The sequence below is a fragment of the Takifugu flavidus genome, chromosome 19 (genome assembly GCF_003711565.1).
Source record: "Takifugu flavidus isolate HTHZ2018 chromosome 19, ASM371156v2, whole genome shotgun sequence".
In the NCBI taxonomy this organism is placed as follows: domain Eukaryota; kingdom Metazoa; phylum Chordata; class Actinopteri; order Tetraodontiformes; family Tetraodontidae; genus Takifugu; species Takifugu flavidus.
This window is the reverse complement of record NC_079538.1, coordinates 9527638-9547528: the sequence shown is the minus strand read 5'-3', so window position 1 is coordinate 9547528 and position 19891 is coordinate 9527638. Positions and strand designations below refer to the sequence as shown.

The window sequence follows — 19891 nt, the reverse complement described above, 5'->3', positions numbered from 1 at the left end:
TGAGGGATTACACATTTGACAGCATACACCCGCACTGGAAACATTATGTCTGGATGCTATTTCACAAACTAAAGAAATTATTTCATCAAAGTCTCCTCGTTTTTGCCTGAAATCTTTGGTCCTTTAGTTCATCTAATGAAATCATCATGACTCAAACCATCTGTGGCATTCAGAGCAGCTCAAATCCAAAGTAGAATATGTGATAATTTACCTGACTCTTAAAGATCCCTCCGAAGACATTAATGTTCCCACGATGATACCGTGACAGGCATTGCTCAAGTCTGAACCTAATCAGCCTGGCCAGATATAACCCCCCCCCCCCCCCTCTCTCTCTCTCTCTCCCTCACCCTCTGCCTCTCTCTCTCTCTCCTACCACCTCACCTCCTCTTCTGACATAGGAAACCTTAAAGCATGCAGAATCATCCCGACCGCCCGGGCAACTGCATTTGGTCCGCTGTGGGGTTGTCCCATGCAGATCAAGCCAGAGCAGATTTCTCTGCAGGATTAACGTGGAGCCTTTCTGAGGAGAATTACCCTGACCATGGCCATCCAGGCCGAGCGGATGCTGCAGACAGGGTGCAGCAAGTCCAGCCAGCTCTGGACCCTGAAACGTCACCCTGCTGACACAGCAGCCTGATCTGGGAATGCACAGCTGTCAATTTCGGTGGAACAACTTGGAGAATGAGTGTTTTAACTGTTGCATTTCACATCTGGGTGCTTTTGAGTTTGATTCTGACAGATAAATACAATCCAGAAACAAATAAAATCTAAATTTCTTTCATTCTCTCATGCAGTTAATCCTCCTATATTGTCTCCTGCTCTCTCTACGATGCACATGTCAAACACCTACAACCTTTGAACAATTCACACATGTTTGTTCTAGATAGTGTCAGTCAACTCCCGTTCTACCTTCCGTCTCACACGTCTTTGTGTAAGCAGTAACTATAAGCTCCAGGGTCGGGTGTCAGCTCAATAAGAGGAGGACAATTGGGTAAACAACCCTCACAACTGCTAAAGAAAGCATAAAGTTAGACCAGATAAGTCTCTGTGTGCTGATTTTTTGTATTTATACAAAACCTGATAAGGTTTAAAAGCAGCATTCATTTGTGAATGTTTGGTATGTTCATATAAAAAGATTTAAAATTTAACAAATTTAACAACAGCACCGCCGCCACTACTACTACTACTACTACTACTACTACTACTATTATTATTATTATTATTATTGTTATTATTATTAATAATAATAATAATAATAATACCAATAATGATAATAATAACAACAATAATAATAGTAATAATTCAATCTCGTCGCGCCTATTCAGGTTGTGATGCACAATAGTGACACAAGGGGGCAGCAGCCAGCAGCCAGCCAGCCAGCCAGCCAGCCAGCCAGCCAGCCAGCCAGCCAGCCAGACAGACAGACAGACAGACAGACAGACAGACGGACGGACGGACGGACGGACGGACGGACGGACGGACAGACGGACGGACAGACGTTTGTCAGAAAACAAAGGTACACGTAGGGAAACAGTTTGTCTGAGAGGAGCTCCCCACTTTTCTATTTCTATTATATTATAAAACTTGAGGAAAACTTTGGGAATTTAAATATAGTTAATTTAAAAAGATGAGGGGGTAACACCCAACCACTACCCGAATGATCATAAAATGGACTCGAAATGCAACATTGGAATGAAACATGAACCTTAAATTATTTTCATCCATCCCAGTCATCTGTGCATTGAGAGGAGAGATGATTCAGATCTCCCACCTGCTGACCAGACGCATAGTTCAGAAAGAAGCACTCGATACGTTTGCTGCATCCAATTAGAAGCTGATCCACAACCAGGGTTCACATGTTGATTTTGTTATCAGCAGTTGCCGTGTGATCCCACTGTCACGTGTCATCAAACTCTCTGGCGACATGTGACCAATGGGACTTTTCAACTTGAAATAAGGCCATTTTCCCATTTCATTTATTTTTTAAAATTTGTGCAACTCTTGAGGTTTTCCATTGCAGCACATAAATAGCTGATCTCTGACCAGCTTTGCAGTGCTGAGCTACAAAAGTGCTCTACAATATAATCTTTATGAAGTTTTCCTGAGAGGTCCCTCAGGGAACACCAGGAGCACACATCTCTCCACCCTTCCTCACGACACTCCTCCAGAGCCGTCTAACAATGTCCCAGTGACACGCTCGAGGCTAAAATCCCATAATGTGGCCTCGGATCCCCATCAGCGATGCAAACCTTGAGGCAACACTATTGCCGATGCAAAATTGGAAATTGAGTTTTCACGCACAGGAAGTTTGACGCCCTTCTCCCACAACACTAAAGTAATAACAACTACCCAGCTATTGTGTGTGTGCCGCATTATTGTAGTATCATTGTGTGTTGGCAGTGGGCAGGGTGAGTGTCAACACTGAGCCTAATTAAGGTTCCGCACAGGTCAAACAGAGGTGTGTTGCACCTGTGTCCTGCAGGGCAGCTGGGAGAGCTCAGAACTTCGGATTGCCTGCTGCTGATATGGCTCCATAAAAGTCCTATAGACTACATAGGAAGTCTATATGCTAATTCAGCATACAACCTTCTCTGTATTTGGTGCCATTACAGTTAAAGTATTTGCATTGCAGGTTAATTAACTTTTAAGGTACACCGCGTATGTTTCATCACAAAGTCTATATTTACAAAGTGATAAATATAAGTTAAAAGACAATGTCAGCGGCCTATGCATAATATTTACAGAGGAGCAGCACACACTGTTATTAAAGGCTTTATAGTGCATGCAAACTCCTATTCAGGTTTAACACACACCAGTGAAGCCAACCACCTGCTAGCCTGTTAACAAGAGTGCATTTGAATCCACTCAGTTGAAACCAATAATTCACTTCAATCATCCATCATATTTTATTATGTTTATTTCAACATTTTTTTTTCCAGATCTAATGTCGTGTGACGCGTCATATGAAGTACACGAGGGGCTGCAGCTCAAACACATGATATTTGCAGGGGGAAACAGCAGTTTTGGAAGTGACAACACCGAGATCGTGGGAGTACTTGGTTGTGTGGCTGTTTCGTTGCCATGATGACGGAGGATCATCTGTAGCCTCTTCGGGAGGGCTGTCTGAGGGGAGAAAGGAAGGCTATAGGGGAGATCTACTGAGAAATGCTGCGCCAATACATTTAAATTTAAGCCTTTGCACACTTGTTCTCTCGCTATTTGTTTTATGTCTAATTAAATAAAGAATTTAAACATCTATCCAGTCATTTAACCCCAAATTTGTACTCCATTACTCCATTATTGGAACACACCTTTGCATTTCTGACTAGATGTAGGCTTGAAAAGCGACTTTATTAGGCCCACACGTTCAGTTGACTGTTAAAATGAATAGTTAATCAGCCACTCAGTGGCACGTAGACGTAGATCAAGACAGCTTGCTGAGGTTCAAGCCAAACATCAGAATAAGGAACAAAAGGGGACTTGGTGGGGGTTGTTGGTGACAACATGGGCTGGTGAGTATTTCAGAAACCGCTGATCTACATGAATGCTCACATGCAACCGTCACGGTTTATAGAGAAGGGCCTGAATCAGAGAAGTGTGGATGTAAAGGCCTCGATGTGAGAGGTGAGAGGAGAATGGGCAGACTGGTTCCAGATGACAGAAAGGCAACACTAACTCAAATAAACACCGGTTACAACCAAGTAATTCCGAACACCATCTCCATCCATGCAGGCATGGATCCATCCTACCTTGTGTCATCAGCTCAGGCTCCTGGTGGTGGTGGAACGCCCTGGGGGACATTTCCTCCTCCCACTTTGGGCCCCTCAGAACCGCTGAGTATTGTTATTGACCATCTCCATCCCTTTATGACCACAGTGGGCCTTCCTCTGATGGCCACTTCTATCATGCCACAACGCTCAGATCATCTCAAACTGGTTTGGGGAACACACCAATGAGGTCACTCTACTCCAACGGCCTCCACAGTCACCAGATCTCCGTTGATCACCGTTGGGACGTGGTGGGGCGAACGATCCACGTCATCATCGGTGCAGCCTGATGCTGCTGTGTCACTATGGACCAAAGTTTCCGGGGGACGTTTCCAACACCTGTTGAAAGTTGAACTCAGGTGAGTGTCAGTTGTCATCAGCGTGATTTAAAAAGTGCGCGCAGCACAGAAAGGTGTGGCCCCTCAAAATGTGGGCCCCGATGTCATACAGCAGGAAAACAGACGCTGCACAGAGAGAGAGAGAGAGAGAGAGAGAGAGTGCGTGTGTGTGTGCGTGTGCGTGTGTGCGCGCCGTCGCTTCCGGCTTCCAACGAGGCGAGCGGCGCTTTACTACGAGCAGAGGAGCGGAGCTGCAGCACGCATGACAACAGAAACCTCCCCAGAAACTCTTTCTGTCGAGCCGTGAGAGGACTGCACCGCTGCCCGCCTCCCCGGACACGCTCGGAACTCAGCCCGGGAGGGGGAAAGGGCTCCCTGTTAAGGAGGATTTCTGGTTTGGGGTTTTTTTGGGGATGGGGGGTGGATTGAGGAGAAGAAACAAGAAACCCGGCGATAACAAGTTCGCGGAGGAAACCTAGAAGAGACAAAAGAGAGGAGAGGAGCTGCTGCGTGTCCGCCGGGTCCCGCATTTCCCTGCAGAACCGACGACACCGACCATCCCCGCTGGATAAGAGCGGGGTCCGGCTGGAGGTCTGCGAGGACAAGTAGTCCCAGAGAGGAGAGAGGACCGGCTGGGGTTGAGGTAAGACTGCCCGGGGCCTTGTTGCATGTCAGGGGAAGAATTTGGCTTTTCAGACTTAATTACACCGTCATAGCTCCACTTTCACCACCTCGATAATCCAACCTGGGAGGGTTGGGAACCCCCATCCTCCTGGAGCTTATCACCACTTCTATGATAACACCCACTAGTTCCATTTTCACCCTTAATGCTTGTTTTGTGATTATGGATCCAATATCCTCCGAGATTCCAGCACCTTTCCAAGTGATGTGACACTCAGTTGCGATGTTATTCTTAGATTTTACCCTTAAATTCAGATTCCTATTCAATCAAGACGCCCTACATGCATGCAGACTGAAGAGAACGAGAAGATAGAAAGTTAAATATTTGCAACTCACAAATTCCTTCATTTGAATGTTGTGTATTTTCCTAATAGAAAGAGCGTTGGAGGCGATGAAACATTTAAGGAGCTCATCAGACTTTATTAGCTGCACAGTTATAATTAGTCTTAAGTTCACATATTAAATTCCTCCACAATTATCCAAGCTTGACACCGTATATCAGGCTTTGGAGCTCTAAAACAACCACAGAGTTCTTAGAAAATCCAACAAAACAACAATTAAACAGGTTTTAAAAGTTTCTCTATGTGGGCTGATGTATTTGGAATATTTTCAAATGCTGTAAATAATGATCTTATAATGCACATATATGAAGCACACTGTATAGAAATAGTGAGGTATCTTTTCATTAGCTGGGTTGCACTTTTTTGAGACCTCCTGCTGACCCACTCAGGTCTCAGGGGTTGTTTTACCACAATCATCATCTTCGTTCCTCTACAACTGTTGCGACAAATAGAGCAAAAGAGTTTTTTTATAAGAGAACTGAGCTGCTTGATCATTTTAGAGGATTCAGGGTTAAACTTTAAAAAGAACTCGGAGGGGAAAATGCACGACAGAAGTGCTACAGCGCTCGCTGGTGCCCAGTCCTGCTTTGTCACAGCGACTGGGCTCTTTGTCAGAAAGCAAATTTGCAGCTTCTGCATGAGAGCGTCGGAAAAGGACAGACCGAAATAGCCCGTAAACACCTCAGTTTCCTCCTGTGCTGTGTTTTTAGCTGCTACCCGTCCCAGTTTCCCCCCTCCTTTCTATCATCTTGTTTTGCTTCCGTAGATGTCACAGCGAAAAGCTGAAGTGGTGGCCGCTCTGCTGGAGACATTCCGATTGCTTCCTGCCTCTCTTGCTGCGTCACTTCCCAACAAGGAAATCCCTTGTTTACGCTGTCGTTCATGACCTGAAGTCTTAACTTATCTCCAATCAAAACACAACCCCAAGGCCGCACCGCACAAGCGCCGGTGTGCTTGCACCAGAAGTGAGAGAGTTCTGTTCAGCTCAGTTTTGGTGTCACTGGCAGTGCTGCAGGTCAGGAGCAACGGCCGGCAGGAATTCTCCCCGACTGTTTCTCTTCAGCACCTGAAATGTCATCCTTTAAAAAACAGCGTGGAGATTTGGGCGAGTGTTCAGACATGTTGCTCGCAGCGCCGCCTTGTCTGCAGACGAACTGCTCAGGGGGCACATCGCCGGGGGATTTCTCTTTTATGAGCTTGGAAAGAATTTTTTCAAGGAAAATGCACCAGAGCGTATCCGCATAAATCTAATAAATATATTCAGTCAAGCAGCTACTTAAGGTGAATTTAGGAGGACGTTGGTGTGGCGCCAAAACTCCCAGTTTTCTTGTGTTGTTCATTGAAAAAACGACTTTCTGCTCTTCTCCCTAGATTCTATTAATGTAGTTTCATCAGTATTAATTAACGCCTTTTAAGCACGACCTTTTTTCCCGCCACCAGACTTCCTAACTTTGTCCAAACAATCTAAAGTCAGTTTGGTGTGAGGAGCATCAAGCGCTCTTTCAGGAACCTGTGGTGTCTGTAAACATCTTTATCTGCATCACTTCAGATTGAGGAGATTCCATAAGTGAACCGTCGCCTTATCTCTGTCATTTCCTTTGCTTTCCATTTTCTTTAATCATCCGTATTCCCCCCGTCTTGCCCTTTCTGTGTTTCAGGGCCTGTGTTTCCTCATGTTGCCTTTACAGCCTGCTCATTTTTAAAGCCTGTTTCAGACGGACGGCTGCAGACTCAACTTTCGCCGCTGTTTTGGCTGCTGCTTATCTCTGACTTTCTCCAACAGATCTTGCCTGCAGTCCAGAGCTGCTGCTGCCTGGATGCAGTGGCAGCACTGAAAGCTGTTGTCTGGGCCTTCCTGCAGCTTCAGGGGAAATTGTTCAATGTGTACCCGGCACTCGGAGCCCTTGGCCTGGCCGCGGGGATGGCAGCCTCTGCCCTGAACGTGAACGGCCTCGGAGTCATGAACAAGTCAGCCTTCACTTTTCTCCTCTCTGATCATGTTTTAATTTAATTCCTGGACAAATTCGAGCATTTTAGTATGAATCCTGCAGCCTGTTCGTACCCTGTGAGCATCTCTTGTCTTTCCTGCAGCAGTAATCACTTTCACACCAAGCCCGGACCCTCCAGCGCCGCCTCTGCATCTAGAACCAGTCCAGTTGGTCGGCCGGTGCTTCCAGTTCCGGATCGGAGCACCTACTGTCAGTTACTGGGTGGAGGTCCCTATTCTCCGACCAGTCCGAAGGTAACCCAGTTACACACAAAGTCACAACCAGGACTCAGCTCAACGTCATAAATCAATTTTTCCATCGATTCTAATCCCACCACTTGCCCGATTCCAGACCAGCCCTCGTGCCCTGGGTCAGTCCTTCGTCTTCCCACCCACCCCGTCTTCGCTCTCCCCCAGCCCCTCCCCCCGTGGCCGCTCCCCCTCCCCGCGGAGCCCCGAGCTCCTAGGAGTCAATGTGAGCCAGCGGGTGCGACGTCTGAGCGCTGCCGGCGGCGAGGAGAGGCGCGACGGAGACAGTCCGGAGGAGAGAGGAGGAGATTTGGGAGGAGGAGAGAAGCGAGAGGAGAGGCGACGGCAGGCGCAGCTGCTGCAGCTACACAGAGAGCTACAGAACGTTGAGGTGATTTTGTTTCCAAAAACTGACGTGACGTTTTGCACAGCGCTCAGGTTTTGTGCATCTGCTTCATTTCATTTCTCCGTGTCTGTCAGGTCAGAGGAAAAGTTGGCATTTTTGAGGCCCACATTTCTGGAATTCGTGCGCAGGTGCTCAACACTGAGCTCCAGCGCAGCCCTCGCTGTCCACGGCGGTCGCCTGTCCAAACCCCGTCTAATCCCGATCAAGGAGGCTCAGGCCCGGAAAGCCCGATGACCCACCCGCAGGAGCGTAGAGTTCCGCCCGCTGTGCAAAATGGAAGCGAAGTGGAAGAAGAAACAGTGGAAGAAGGAAGGAACAAAGAAAAGGACAAAACAGACACTGATAGTCACACACTGGAGGGTCAAAATGGACGCCATTTGGAAATGCCAGTGCGAGCTCCTGGTTTAGATGGACCGTTTGTTTCTCAGAATTTCCATGAACTGTTCAATTCAGATCCAGCAACTGACATAGAGAAAACAGAGGCAGAAAAAGACAGAAGGGAGCAGAAAGAGGAACAGAAGGAACCAGAAGGAACAGAAGGAGGGCTGAAAGGTCAGCGAGAAAACCAGACACTCCAGAAAGAAGCACTCCGATCGAACCAGGAAACCTCCCACCACTCTCCCTCCATCCCTTCATCCATTCCCTCCATCCCCGCCGTCATAATAACTGACCTCGGCCCAGAAAGCCAGCCAGTATCTGAAGATGCCAGTCCAGACCAGTTGTCTGCTGGCCTGTTCTCCACCCCCAGCCTCAGTTCCAGCCCCAACTCCTCCACCGGCTTCCTCAGGAAGCTGTCATCCTCCTCTGCCTCCTCGGCCGGTTTCTCCTCGTCCTGGGAGGAGTCGGAAGAAGATGTCTCCAGCGATACCGAGAAAGGAGAACAGCTCCTCAACCCTGCAGTTCTCACTTCCAAACAGAAAGCGGTAAGCAGAAACCTGGAACGCGCTGCTACAATAGTGGAAAATCGTCTCAAATTGGTTAAATAACGCCATTTGAAGGCAAGGTGAACCCTTTTTGTCAATTAGCCGCTTTATCCATGCGATTGGAGGCTGCTGAGAGGTGGCGGAGGCCGCTGTGTGTGTGTGTAGGTGGAGATGTAGGCGTTGTGTGTTTTATTTGTAGCCAGCAGGAGCTCTGGAGGTCATCTCACTTCTGCTTTGAAACATTATTTAAAAAGAGGTTGTTCAACTTTATTTTGTTTGTGATTCACATAAACAACATCCCAGAATGTCCACTTTTAAGGATCGGCACGTAGAACTGAGTTAAATTTGGCTCACGTTTGCTTCCATGACTCATCATCAGCGATCAGCATATTTCTAATAATTAAAACCTGTTTGTTTTGAGTGTGACAAACACACCTTTCCTTCATATTCTGCCTATGATCACACGGGATTTCCAAACCAACACTCCAAACTATTTGTATAAATGAATTTGGCTGATGGATTTGAATGGTGTTTGTGTCGCTCTTTGCATATTTCCGGTCAGTTTTCCCCCTTAATTCATCCTGTCAAAGACTGAGCCTGACGCTGAGAGAAGATCGACACATTTGCTTCAAAAGAACTGGGATTTCTTCCTTATTTATCTCAAAGATCTCAACCCGGCAGGTTCCACTTAGGTTGATCTGTAGCTCAAGGTGTGTGTGATTGTGTAAGTGTGTGTGTGTGTGCGCAAACATGCAGGTACACATTACGAGTGCTTCTATGAGTGGGAGGAATGTAGCAACAAAGGAAGAGAGGAAGAGGAGAGGACTTACAGAGAAAGATAGAAAAGAGGCATTAGAGACAGGAGTGCAGTGAAAACTCAATCATTTTTTCTAATTTTTATTGTTGATTGAATCTTAGAATACAGCGATTCAAGACGCTAGTGAACTTTTATCGGATAAGAAACAGCAAAGGAAATTGCTGAAACTGCAAAAACGCATAAAGAGCAGATCCATAATTTGATAAAACATGAAAGGATGGTGGTAAACAGTTATTTATTGGCAAAGGAAACAAACCCATGTAAGTGAAATAAACTTCAATGAACAGAGTCTGGGGTTGTGTTCAGCAGTGGGAGCGCTGTGAGGACTAAAGTGCTGAGGAAGTGTGAGGAATTCACTTATCAGTGAGGCTAATTGAAAATAAAACGCTTTCTTTTGCTGCGGAGCAGAAAGAAATGGACTGTGGAGTCATGGAAAAAGATCATGTGGTCATGTGGTGTTTAGCCTGGTCCAGAGTGACGGCAACATCGGGGGTGAAGAAAGAGTCAGATTGGAGCGATAAGCACCTCGTGAGTGGTGGCTCCTGTGCAAACCGCTGGGAGAAGGCCGTCATCCTTAACCCGTCCCCTGTTTTCACCATTTTTAAGACAGTTAGACACACCTGGATTGCTTTGTGAAGGCATTCTGAGAAGTCTGAGGCCTGTGCAGGACAGACCCATATAAAGGCATTTTTATTAGCGATCATGTGACTGCTTGGGCGACTCGCCAAGGTCGGAGGTCATGAGGATTTTCCTGATTCTCACTAATAAGGCAGCAAAAGGACACCTGCGATGGAGTGATTCAGTCAGCTTAGATTCAAGATTAGCTCGGACGATTTTTCTGCTTTTCCGGCTTCTTTTTTGAAGAAGCTCAAAAGCATCTGCGACTCTTCTGTGAACCCTCGTTGCGTCCATCGAGGTGTCATTTGGGACAGGCTGCACCCGTACCAAACTGTGAAACACACACTCCCTCTGCACACACAAACACACACAACATCTCTTTGTTGTGCAACATGCACATAATAAATGAACAGTCGGCGTCACGTTTACGGTGACGAAGCGATTCTGCGTCTACGTCCAAGGGTGAATCAGGAGTACTTCCTGACCAAAAAAGCGACTTTTGTGTCGTGAACAAAGTCTCACACGCGCACACACACACTTACAAGCTGTGATAGCTGAAATGGAAAATCTTCGCAACCACGGCGGCCGGTTGCCTAGCACCCATGTGACGTCAAACCGAGTTTCCCTCTCACAGCTGTGTGTGTGTGTGTGTGTGTGTGTGTGTGTGTGGTGTGTGTGTGTGTGTGTGTGTGTGTGTGTGTGTGTGTGTGTGTGTGTGTGTGTGTGCAGTTCTTGTTTGTCTGTGCTTTGCAGAGAAGTAACCAGAGAGGGGAAACACCAATCAGCTCTTTATTTGCACTTTCTGTGTGAGTTCTCTGGCATGCGTGCATGCATGTGCATGTTTGAGGCGGTCCCCCGCCCCGGTGGTGTCAGAGCCAGGTCAGCTCACGGTTACAGAAGCTGACGGTTTGGTTCTGGATCCAGAGCAGACTCGGGTTTGTCAGAGGTTTAAGAGCTGCAGGAGACCTGCTGGGATAAACCTGCTGGATGTGACTCAAGAATTTCGATGTTGCAGGAAAGGGACAGACAGCCTCAGAGAGGTGCTGTGAGGGAGCGGGGGAGACACGTCGCACCTGACAGGTGTCTTTGGGCTTCTCCCTCAAACTGCGCTAGTGCAGAGGTGAAAATACAAACAGCTATAAATAAACAAATAAACACAAAACATTTTATTCACCTTTTCAATGGTGTTTAGCCTCATTTGTAAGCTTCGCTGTGCAACAGAATCTCTCGTGCTACTTTGCCTGCAACACACTCCGTGCACTGTTTGTGTGTGTGTGTGTGTGTGTGTGTGAAGAAAGTTGCTTGTCTCTGCAAAGGGGACCTTGCGGTGAGCAATATCAGGCTTGCTCCTTCCTCATTGCTCGTTTGAACGAAAACATCAGCACTCACCAGTGTTTCCCCTACCTCACACACTCAAGCAGAGTCACCCTTTGCCCTGATGAATGTTTTTAATTATTCGCAGCACCCTCCCAAACTCCTCCCTGCAGCTATGACTGATATTTTAGTTGCTCTGAGTGCCTCAATTTTCTTAAAGTGGACTTTGTGAGGCTATTTTTTTTACTGCAGTGATCTTATGAAACCAAGCATGCAGCTGTGAAATGCGTGCACGTTACTTAAGGACTGTCAGCGGGCTAAAAGGAACTCTTTTGCCTCATTTGTTCTTTGCTCGCTTTGTTGTTTCCAGAGGGCAAGGCCCTTATTTCTGTCTTTCTTTTGTTTGTAGTCAGCGGCGGATGTGGAAAATACTGTCGCTGAGGCAAGCGGCAACCCCCCACTTCCTGTCTGTAAGAAGTTCCTTCTATTACCCCCCCCATACGACTCACACACACACACACACACACACACACACACACACACACACACGCCCTTTGAATGGAAACTTAAATGCTTTTCCTGCTGTCTCCTTGTCATCCAGCACTTCTGGGAATTGAGATAAGAGAACAATAATGAGGTGGAACAAGTAGAAAGAGGAGAGAACTTGAAGGATGTGACGGAGCGAGTGTATAATTTTGCCTCTTAAAAAAGAACGGCCAGTTTCATCATTTGCAGTCGGATCCTATCCGTGCCAACGCGCTAACATGCGCTTGTCCTGTTTTGCTTTACGAAACTATATACGTTTGTGTTTGTAGAAAGGGAGGGACCGGTGCTTCTGACCAGTTTGTCCAAAAAAGCATCAGGTTCTACTAACGAGTGCATATTTAGATTTAAGGAATTAAAAAAACAATTATGAGTGTGCGTTTAAGGCCTCTTAAGCTTTACTCCATCTGTGCATGTCCTCAGTAGACATTTGCATGTTCAGATCGTGTTCCTCTGTTTTGCTAATCAAATGATCAACAATTGTTTGTGATTGCATGCACTCAGACACACGTGGGTAAATCTTTGTTGGGGCAGACAGGAGAAGAGACCATAGAGGTCCTCCTGGTGCCTCTTTGGTTTGTTGTCGGTGTCCGGCTCGCCGGAGCGTCTGATCTACATTTGTCAGCTCTGATTGGTCCCGATGTGCTCGACACTGTGGAGCGCGGTCATTTCGGTCGCCGTCATCTTCATCGTTACCCTAATCCACCTCCGCACCAGCTGCCTTCAGGTAACTTATATGTCAGGCCCGATGAAGGTTTTATGGTCCTAAATTTAATCTTTGTTTAGTGATGTTTGACAGGGTCTGAAGTGTTATTGTAATCGTGACTTTATAGAGCAATAAGAGGGCCAGTCTGCGTCCCGCCGCCTCTGATTTCATCCCAGTGTCCTTGTTTTCTTTGTGTGACACCGAGATAGTCCAGAACTCAACTCAACTCAACTCAACTCAACTCTTCTCCAACTTGTGGCCAGTTTCCACGGTGTGACCTACACACGTGTGTTTATGTGTTTAACTTGAAAGGGGCAGAGTCCTTTACTCGCTTCTTCTTCTTCTTGTTCTTCTTCTACCCATCATGTGATTCCTATCGAGGGAGAAGCAAAGGGAGACAAGACGGTGTGTGTGAACGCGTGTGTCTAACCATAGATAGTCATGTTATCAGCTGATGAAGTTTCATCAGGTCGAGATTGTGTGACATTGGGTATATTTCTCCTTCTATGGTCTCTTCTAGCTTATCTACTCCTCTCTTCTCTCATCTCTCTGGTGTCTGCTTCTGCCACACCGTAAATTCAGTTTTCAGTAAGAACTAAATCAACATTTGTGTGAGATACTGCAACACTGTAACTAATATAAAATATACAAACACTGTCCTCATACACAAGATGCAAAAGGGGGTGTCGCGTCCCCTCAGAGCCAACTGAATCCTTTATAATCTGTTTGAAGTGGACATTCCTTGCAGCATTTTGCTATTTTTTTCCTATGCTGGAAACACTGGGATCTCAGCCACAGTGTTGCACAGCCAACCATTGTTCAAACCCACAGACAGCTGGAATTTTTCCATCTGATGTAATAGCGCAGGAATAACAATATAAACATGCTTTTGCATGTGGAATATATTATTCCTCAAGAGTGGGATGTCAGGATGTCATTCCATTTACTTAGATATTAATTCTAATTTTTGAATAGCAGTGATGAGGCAAGTGTTTTTCATTGAATAGCCTTTATTTTAAGATTTGCATTTTTCATCTTTCAATATTTGCTTTTGACTTGTTTTGTATGGAGCTCATGAGTGTTGGCCTGCGGCCATTGACCAGAGCTTAACGTGTTTTCTCGCAAACTCCCAGAATCTGTTGCTGCAGAAACAGTTGGTCGTCGCTCGAGTGTATCTGGACATTTGTGTGGTCAGAAAAGGTTGTGACGGGGTCGCAGGATGTGTTGGATGTAGGATTTCAGCTGCTTTACGGGAACACTGCCGGATGTGTTGACAGTAAACCAGGTCATTAATCGGGACTGCAGGCTGAGCAGTTTAAGCACAGAGAGACGGTGCTGTCAAGTACAGTAAGTGTGGAATGTGGTCAGAAGAATCCCTGACATTCGTCACCCTCAACTTTAGTTCCTCCAAAACCGGATTGTGCTCACTCCTTCCCCTGGAAATACTTGAACTACTGGTTTCCAGGGAGAGGAGGAGTGATCATTTAACTAGATTTCTAAGTTCACAAAAAATAAATACTGATACTCTTAGTAATCTGCAGTTCTTGATGGATGGATGGATGGATGGATGGATGGATGGATGGATGGATGGATGGATGGATGGATGGATGGATGATGGATGGATGATCACATGCCTGTCTTTGCAGCACAAGTCTTGGAAGAAGATTAAGAACATGGTCCACTGGTCGCCATTTGTCATGTCCTTCAAAAAGAAGTATCCCTGGATCCAACTGGCTGGACATGCAGGTATGAGGCCAAATGTGTTGTATGTTTCTTATTAAATCAAAAAAAGTAAAAGATATCAGTTCACTTTACTGGGAGGCCATTAGCTGGAAATGCTTTCAAATGTGTCCCTTGACAGGGAGCTTCAAGGCCGGAGCCAACGGACGGATACTGAAAGTGAGACTCTTGCATCTGTGCAGATCACTTGACACACGTGCTGCTTCTGAGTGGTTGTTTTGAGCGTCTTTTCGCTTCTTCCCCCTCAGAAACACTGTGACTGTGAGCAGCGCTGCTTGTCCCTCCTGATGAAGGATGCGTTGCGCCCGTACGTCCCTGGTTACCACGGAGATGTGGAGAAGGACGGTCAGAAATACAACCAGATGGAGGACTTGCTGGCCGAGTTTGACTTTCCGTGTGTGATGGACTGCAAGATGGGAGTGAGGTGAGGAGAAAAAGTAATGGCGGTGTGTGTAACTCACCTCCAAACGAAGGCCTGAGCTGCAGCGAATGAAAGTCAGGCTGTCTTGGCTCATAACGTGTGTTAACTTCCTCCAGGACCTACCTGGAAGAAGAGCTGACCAAGGCTCGGAAGAAGCCCTCCCCCAGACCCGACATGTACCAGAAAATGATCGAGGTGGATCCCAGCGCGCCCACGTCGGAGGAAAACCTGCAGAAAGTCGTGACCAAACCGAGATACATGCAGTGGAGGGAGACCATCAGCTCCACGGCCACCCTGGGATTCAGGATAGAAGGAGTCAAGGTAAGGCTTCGGAAAGGAAATGGTGTGATGGCAGCGGCGTGTCCTCCAGTCTTTCCTTCCCGGTGTGGGTGAATTGGACTGGACCGTGATTGGACTTCCTGTTTTGAACACCAACTTCCTCTGAAGTATATGTGCGTTCCTTTGTTTCACACGAAGCCTGTCCGTGGCAGCTCTGTATGTTTCGTCATCTGGTTCTGACACTGCGTACGGATGGACACACACACACACACACACACACACACACACACACACACATCTCTGTCTCTGCTGCCTTTATTTGACGGTTGTGACTATATAAGGACATTCCCGGCCTCCCGGTGGTCTGTTGCCATGACACTGAGGGCTATCCCCAGAAACAAAGCTGTGTGTGTGTGTGTGTATGTGTGTAACTGTGTGTCTTACAAATTATTTAAGCTGTAACATTAGTGGAACCGGCGCAGTGATCAGATATGGTGTGTGTAGGGACCTATGTGTGTGCAAGTTAGCCCAAGCTGCACTCATACCTGAACCATAAAGGGAAAAATATTTTTGTCTCCAAACAGCACCTTGTTGCCTGGCAGCCAGTAGCATAAGAAAAGCTCCTTTTTATTCCACTCTGCAACCAACTGTTCAGCTCCCACTGCTGCTTCTGATGCTGAAGGCTTCATCTGCTCCTGTTCTGGCACATTTACTCATCGTACATTAAATTTGAGCACTTTTGTGTTTACGATCAGAGTCAACGCAAACATTTACTCTATAGTTTTGATGCCACACAAATGAGAAATCTCAGCGAAATTGCGGCAACATTTTGGGCCGTCCAATTGTCTACCGGTAGTTTTAGGAGAAACCGGGCATCTTTTTCTTCTGGATTTTAAATAATACATTTATTTCCAGGGCTGTTTTGTCAAATGGTCACAGAAATTAAGCTTCTGCTTCCAGTATTTTTTCTGCGCAGACCTGTTTAGAGTGTGTCCCTTGCTTCCCCACGGCCAAATATCTAAAAATACCTGCTTCTTTCCCTCCAGCTCAGTGTTTGTTCTGAACTTCTCATCCATCCTTCCTCCCTTCCCATCCTCCACCTTTGTGTGTTCTTTAACGGTCCTCTTACTTTCCTGTTTAGATGGAGGACGGGACGGTCAACAGGGATTTCAAGAAAACAAAGACGAGGGAGCAAGTCACTGCCGCCTTCCAGGACTTTGTCAAAGGAAACAAGGACGTACTGGTGAGTCACAAACACACCTTAACCTCATGCTTTTCGTGGCTCAAATCCTTGGGAACTCACGCTGTTTTATTTGCAAAGCATTTTGCATAGTACCATTTATCTGTCGGGTCTTTGTACTAAAAAATATGAATTATGCCCTGTTTGGTTTATCTATTATTGGTTAATTAAAAAATGTTATGATAAATAAAATCTATTTATCACTGCTGCCATTTCATGTTATTATAATGGTGACTGAAATGGCATCAAATGTACCTGTGGATCACAAGTAAAAGCTTGTTTATTTTATTCAATTTGATTAATTTTCTTCTTTTTTGTCCTTCAGAAATCTTATTTAAGCAGGCTGGGGGAAATTAGAGACACTTTGGAGACCTCACCATTCTTTAAAGCTCACGAGGTAAAGATGCACTCAACCTGGACAAACACAAGACAATAAATTCACAATAAATAAAAGATTTTATCTGTCATTAATGTTAGACGCATTAATGACAGACAAAGAGAATTACATGTCCAAAAGGCGTGTTTATGTCTCGATAGCAGGAGGTAGGTGGAACAGAACAGGAATAGAGTTCAGGGTTTGGAACAAACCCGTAATGTTTTATTGTTTTTCATGCTTTCCTGTTTTTCTCTTTGCGATTGTCTGCCCAGGTGATTGGAAGCTCCTTGTTGTTTGTCCACGACAGCACGGGTCGGGCCAAAGTCTGGATGATCGATTTCGGTAAAACGACTCCTCTGCCTGACGGGGACGAGCTGACCCACCGGGCGGTGTGGGTGGAGGGCAACAGAGAGGACGGTTACCTCTTTGGATTAGATAGCTTGGTGGACATCATTTCATCCATGGTGAACTTTGAGTCTTGAGGGTTCCGCAGATATTAGGTCTTTTTTTGGAAAAGTACAACATTATCCCCCGAGAGTGTGCGGCGAAATCCATCAAGGACACGTCTGCATCAGTGGACTTCAGAATCTTGCTTTTTTTCCCCACCAAAAAGGTTTATTTTTCCACCAGAATCTATGTAAAACTTAATTGTGATGAAAAATAACTGAAGATATGTACGATATATTTTAATTTAAAGATTTCCAAATCTTGACATAAATCTTTTATTAAAAATAACACACATTTTTGATTCAGTTGGGTTTAAATCTCGGTCATTTGAGCATCAGGTTAGTAGGTATTATTAAATAAAACTTTAACTGTACTTAAGATGTCATCTGGGTGAAGCACAATTGTCTTTGCATGAACACAATGAACGTGGACTAAAATACATATATACGGCAAACCTTAGTGTCTTAACATTTGCCTAAAATCACAATTTTTTAATATTTTAGTTGCATCAGAATTATTTTGCAGATGGTGCTGATGAACCGGTAAATGTAATGTTTCAATGTGTGGAACGGTGTGCTTCACTGTCATGGAGACCGCAGAAGATTTATTAATAGAGGTAATATATTTTTTGTAAGATATTTAAAGCCACAGTGTGGGGCAACAAGAAGACGCTGTCACAAAAAGTGGATTTGTTTGACGGTTTTGTGAAACTAGAGCGCACATCACAGGTTAGTTTCATTGGTATGGAGGAAATCCTTTCATTTTAAAAAAAACACGTTTGCCACCAAAACCCACCGTGTTTGATGCTGTTTATATCATATTGTTTTACCCATGGAACACTTAGCAGCCATGAACAATCCTATTTAAGCTACACAGTGCCTTTATGTTTCAAAGCCAAGTCAGAAAACTGAAAATATTTTTGTCAAATGTTGCCTTTTAGCCATTTTCTCTGCTTAGTCTCATCAGGCATGCATGACTCTTACAATCTGGGCTTAATGATGTTCTTATTTATATTGTTTCATGTTACATTTCAGTCGCTGTAGATACTGTGATATTTGTTTGGATTGTTTGACTTTGTGATATATACAATAAGTCTCCTTTTTTTATCAAAGAGATCAAAAACAAAACTGGCGACAGAAAAAGAAAAGTAGTTTCACGTGGAAACTGAAAAATCAAACTAGGAATATTTCTTCCGTATACTCAAAAAGATTTTCCACTGATTTTTGCTGTGACACTGCTTATAATTCCACATGGTGCCTATTGTACATACATAGTTTGACATTTTGGGAAATTAGTGAATTAAATGGCTTAGATATTCTGGTTTCAGCTGCTATTTCTGGTGATAATAGCATGGAAAAAACACAGTTAGCTTCATAGGATAGTGGCTTCTGTTCAATCTGTTCACTGACTGTGAACTTTGCTTTAATTTCAACCCCAGAAAAGAAGCGTAATGTTTCCCAAAATGTTACACTTATGCTGTTGCTTTCGCTCCCTGGTGTGCACTTAAGGTTGTTTGTTATAGACATTTTCCTGTTTTGTTGTATATTTATTTAGACTGTTTATTTTAAAAGAAGTGTGTATTTGATCAAGAAAAAAATCCCTGAAAACTGCATGGTGTCTGACATTTTTTTTCTCATTTTCAACAACTGAGACCTCTCACGCTGATGCTGCAACTTCTTGGCTTATTGTTTGCATGTGGACATTTGAAATTCAAATTGCTGCCGATCATATCAGCCTCCTGGACACATGGGAAAAAAATAAGGTTGGAAGTGGCATCAAAACAAATATATGACATTTTTACAAGTACTTATAAATATAAATTTATTAGTAAATATATGTTTATTCACTAGTATGAAAACCATTACCCCTTTAGATCCTCCTAAGTAACCTTAGAGTAAGATTCTAAATACACACGAGTTGTGATTTTAACGTCTTCTACAAACCTGGGAAACTTTTGTGCACTCAAGTTTATCTGCAGGTGAGAGTGTTTTTATTTTTGTTTGTGACTCTATGGTGCTCTCTGGCGTCGGTTTGGTGACACTACAGCACTGAATCCCCACTTCCGGTTGAAGCTCAAGTATAAAAACACATAATTATAGACATTCTTAGTGGTTCTTATTAATTTTTGCTGCCTTAGTTACTTTGACATGACACATTTTATCGGTTATCCAACACAGATTTCGTTTTACGACTTGCAATAATGACATGACAGTAGATGGCACCAAATGGTTTGTTATTGCGGTTGTGTAATGAACAACACCTTTAGTCATCATACCAATTAATAGCAATTGGTTATTTCAAAAGTGGGACGTAACTTGGCCTAAATTCGAACGATGACATCGATTTGGTGATATTTCGCATAGCAGGGTCTGTTCGGTGAGCAAACACTTATCTTTGTTTGCCTTCCATCGAACGACACTTTAAGTCGCGTTGGAAGCACTCACGTATACTCAGATAAACACGGTTGTTCTTGTCTTGTCACGTACGACACGTAGGTTCGTGTTTTTCCGTCAGTACAGACTCAAGACTTTCGGGTTATTGCAGAAACACGACACATGTTTTTGTTAAGCGATTGACCAACCAGAAGCCTCGAGTTAGTTCAGGCCTCCCGTCAATCAAACTCTACAGACCAATAGGAGCAGAGAACGAACAAAGTGGGCGAGGACATTCTAGAGCGTTTCCGAAATAAAAGTTCAGC

General features: G+C 44.8%; 1 protein-coding gene and 2 long non-coding RNA genes across 4 annotated transcripts; 1 reads left to right on the top strand and 2 right to left on the bottom strand.

Annotated features, from left to right (window-relative positions):
* Nucleotides 1-2899: 2899 nt before the first annotated feature.
* On the bottom strand, nucleotides 2900-4255 carry LOC130515929 (uncharacterized). Its single transcript, XR_008947308.1, has 2 exons — nucleotides 3750-4255; nucleotides 2900-3123 (listed from the first exon to the last, which is right to left on the bottom strand). It is a non-coding gene; the product is annotated as an uncharacterized LOC130515929 (long non-coding RNA).
* Nucleotides 4256-4364: 109 nt separating this feature from the next.
* Nucleotides 4365-18803, top strand: itpkb (inositol-trisphosphate 3-kinase B). 2 transcript variants are annotated; one of them, XM_057016514.1, is made up of 12 exons: nucleotides 4365-4748; nucleotides 6911-7095; nucleotides 7222-7369; nucleotides 7467-7754; nucleotides 7844-8692; nucleotides 14337-14436; nucleotides 14552-14589; nucleotides 14679-14854; nucleotides 14968-15172; nucleotides 16272-16373; nucleotides 16696-16767; nucleotides 17019-18803. In XM_057016514.1, the coding sequence occupies exons 2-12, from the start codon at nucleotides 7049-7051 to the stop codon at nucleotides 17226-17228; spliced, it is 2235 nt and encodes a 744-aa protein (XP_056872494.1). In that variant the 5' UTR covers nucleotides 4365-4748; nucleotides 6911-7048; the 3' UTR covers nucleotides 17229-18803. The 2 variants fall into 2 exon arrangements, with proteins under 2 accessions (XP_056872494.1, XP_056872493.1); XM_057016513.1 differs by having other exon boundaries at nucleotides 7219-7369.
* On the bottom strand, nucleotides 18414-19730 carry LOC130515928 (uncharacterized). Its single transcript, XR_008947307.1, has 2 exons — nucleotides 19137-19730; nucleotides 18414-18931 (listed from the first exon to the last, which is right to left on the bottom strand). It is a non-coding gene; the product is annotated as an uncharacterized LOC130515928 (long non-coding RNA).
* Between the last annotated feature and the right edge of the window lie 161 nt (nucleotides 19731-19891).